Genomic DNA, 3,422 nt, shown 5'->3' with positions numbered 1-3,422 from the left:
GGAACATTTGTCAGAAACGTCAGAAACAACCCGTGGTGGGAAAAAGTGCATCTCTCTAATTGTTTAAAAAAATCAGAATTATACAAAGACGCATGTCTTTCCATCCCAATCTCCCAACCTGCTAATCACAATTCCCAAAGAAATAGGTGAACCAATTCAATAGATCATTGGGCTATCTTTGTATTGTATCGTGTATGTATGCATCTATATATATAGATATATGTATATAAAACAGAATAACTATCATCTGTTTCTATTTCTTCTTTCTTTGAGATTGATTACAAGTACAACTACACTGATATTTTCTCTACTTCCCTTCACCAAGGCTAATTTTGTAAGGAGAGCTGTCGCTGCACCAACAGGAATGTCTTCAGCAATACCCTTTGAACGATAAGTCCGATAATCAGCCAGAGATTTTTGAGCAACTTAACAGACAACATCACTAAAACATCCCATAGACCATCACTGGCTAAAATCAGACATTCATCTTCATGTGTATGGTCTGCACATGTTAGTTCTGGTTCAGAAATCACATACCATTTCAAGAATCGGTCACCTGTAAGCTAGACAAGTACAATAGCATTAGGATGTCAACTGCATACAACCAGAATTTTAACTTTATAAGCCCATTAATCTAAAACAGTTATGGAAAATGCTTTTGCATATTCCACATAATCAATTGATAAATCATTTGACTAGCTGATCCCTAATATGCGAACTTTTAGAGATTCCCTTCATGTTCTCTTAACCGTGTATCCTAGATGATTTGCATTAATCCTAATGCAGCCAATTCCCAATCTGGCAACAATTTCACTTTCCATTAACTCTCGCCCATGGTTCAACCCTCATTCGTTACCTGCATATGATTCATAAAGGGTATATCAATGTATTCCACTTTGGACTCAAGCCTTCTCTTGAGACAATTCTTTCACGCGTGCCAAAGGCAACCATGCCTCTTGGCAAGTTAATTCTCCAATTTCGAACGTAAATCATTTCCAGAATTCCACGTTTGAATCTTAATTGAAGTTCATCCTGATTTGAAGCTTTTCTCATGCAAATCAATTATATACAAAGCGCTATCACACATAGAATGTAGGTTTCAAAGTATTTAATAAATTTGCCACTCATATACATAGATCTATTAAAAACCATTATTAAACTCACGCTACAGCTACCATAGATCTCATTTAACCAATGCTTGAGAATTGGTGATACAATTCAACCACAAATTGACTATTTAAATGATTCCATACCATCCATTTAAATCATCCAACGGTAAGTGTGAAAGTTGGAATTGGTTTGACTTCAACAGATTTTAACCAGCATGACCCTATAAAAAGGACAATAGTGTACAGACCTATGGCCCTTGACATAGCAAGAAAACTTCCAACACGAGACCCATTCCAAAAAATAACATGTCCACCAGCAGGTTCAACTAAACCGATTCGACAAGATTCAGTTGGCATTAGGATTTGAAACGTGAACCAATTAAAAACGTTAACTACTAATTACTCGAGAAAAATAAAGAACCAACTCAATGTCAAATGAAAAGCTAATCACCATGCATTTGCATCAAATACGGATTACATAATTGGATCCAAGCTCTGAAAAGCCTTAGATAATAAAAGGTTCAAAATTTCTTAATCTCCCTCGTACCTTATGGTCACTGGAAAGGGGAATAGCTTTGCTTCCCCTTGATAAGACTGCTCTGGAATCTCCATAGTTTGCAATAAGAAGTTGAGATGGGCTCACAATGGGTACAACAACCGTTGAACCCTCATTTTCTGGTGCAACTGGATCTTGGCAACAATCACTAGTCTTTTGCGAATCCCCACTTCCACAACTTCCATTTGGACACATCCCTCCCACTGCCATATCTATTTCCCTGAAGCAAGTAGACAACACTTTACTCCAATCGTTTAAATCTCTGGAAAATGGAGAGGAATTTCTCAACTCCTCAGCAAGAGCCTCATGGAAACGGTCCTTGCAGAACACTGAAGCCTACACATAAAAAGTGCAAAAATGCAAAGCATTGAGGTTTCTTCGAAGAGATGCATGCACATATATAACCCTGAATTGATAATGCACATATATACATATATAACCCCATATATACATATAAATTTAAAATAATAATATCGAATTCAACTTATCTCACAAAATTAAGAGCAGAGTCCTCTAAATATAAAGAACAAATGACTCCATAAAAGTCATTGCATTCTGGCACACACATCCATGACTTTATCAGTGGTGAAAGAAGCTTCCCGAGCTTCTTGGCAGCTTTCAATCTCACTTCCAGTTCACTGTAGATGAGTCTGCAACGACCCAGATGTTAGAAAAATTTACGTAGCAAAAGGAGCTCAGAAATCGGTTGCCACAAAGTTAACTGGATGAGAAATAGGTTGCGGGAGGATACCCCAACCACACAAGACTTCATTAAAACAGAAAGCAAAACAGAGTAAAACAAAAGAAGTTGGGGTAAATCTACTTGTAAAAAATTAATACCATAACGCAACAAGCCACATTTTATATTATATGTTAAAACAAAAAGAAATACATTCACGTAAATGGACGTTGCAGCATACAACAAACTTACTGCTATTTACACATTATCGAGGTTGTGGAGTAAATTTCTGTAAAACTGGTTTTGGCACCCATCAATATTTTCTCCATCATTTTCTCCTCACAGACTCTCACTCTCTAACTTTTACATCCATATTTATCTCAACATACAAATTTGACATTAATACATGACTTAGCAAATAATTAATAGGGAACATGGGCGAATTTACATAGTAAATGGTTTTTTCAGCTTTCAAGTGTTGTGGAGTGCGGGCAACAGTCATGGAGTAAATGCTTGCCCATACTTATTTACTAAACTTTATTAAATGCCTTAACTTCTGTGATATGTTGCAGAATGGTCGCATTGTACTTCTGCTTTGACTTCAGTCCTTTCCCCTGCAAACAAAATCGCAACCGTGCGGTGGTTGAGTGGGCAAGCATGGTGTTTTTCAGTGTATTTAAGGCGGTGGTTGGGATTATTATTTCCAACACTCCCCCTTAATCACAAGTGCTGCCATTGAAAATTCCCAAACAATCTCTGAGATAAACAAAACTTTCACATGCCACTGGCTTTGTGAAAATATCAGCATATTGTTCTTGTGACCTGCAATGCTGCAACACAATTTCATCATTGTTAATCAACTCTCTGATAAAATGATATTTAGCATCAATATGCTTGGTCCTCTTGTGAAACACAAAATTCTTTGACAATGCAATTGCTAAAGTGTTGTCGCAGAAAATAGTTGTCATTCCCTCTTGGTTGTGGCAATGATCCCTCAACATCCATCTCATCCAAACTGCCTGACACACTGTTGTTGTTGTGGCGACATATTCAGCGTCTGTTGCTGATAGTGACACTA

General features: G+C 37.1%; 1 protein-coding gene across 2 annotated transcripts; it reads right to left on the bottom strand.

Moving 5' to 3' along the window:
* Nucleotides 1-291: 291 nt before the first annotated feature.
* LOC149141809 (protein phosphatase 2C 53-like) lies at nt 292-2,433 on the bottom strand. 2 transcript variants are annotated; one of them, XM_089448990.1, is made up of 3 exons: nt 2,159-2,432; nt 1,657-2,001; nt 292-556 (listed from the first exon to the last, which is right to left on the bottom strand). In XM_089448990.1, exons 1-3 carry the CDS (start codon nt 2,231-2,233, stop codon nt 542-544), a joined length of 435 nt encoding a protein of 144 aa, XP_089305116.1. In that variant the 5' UTR covers nt 2,234-2,432; the 3' UTR covers nt 292-541. The 2 variants fall into 2 exon arrangements, with proteins under 2 accessions (XP_089305116.1, XP_089305115.1); XM_089448989.1 differs by lacking the exon at nt 292-556 and having other exon boundaries at nt 1,094-2,001; nt 2,159-2,433.
* Between the last annotated feature and the right edge of the window lie 989 nt (nt 2,434-3,422).

Source organism: Pinus tabuliformis, chromosome X, assembly GCF_031772625.1.
Source record: "Pinus tabuliformis cultivar Carrire ecotype Pingquan chromosome X, CPIR1, whole genome shotgun sequence".
NCBI lineage: Eukaryota > Viridiplantae > Streptophyta > Pinopsida > Pinales > Pinaceae > Pinus > Pinus tabuliformis.
Note: the sequence above shows the minus strand (reverse complement) of the source record. Positions and strands in the feature narration are given on the sequence as shown.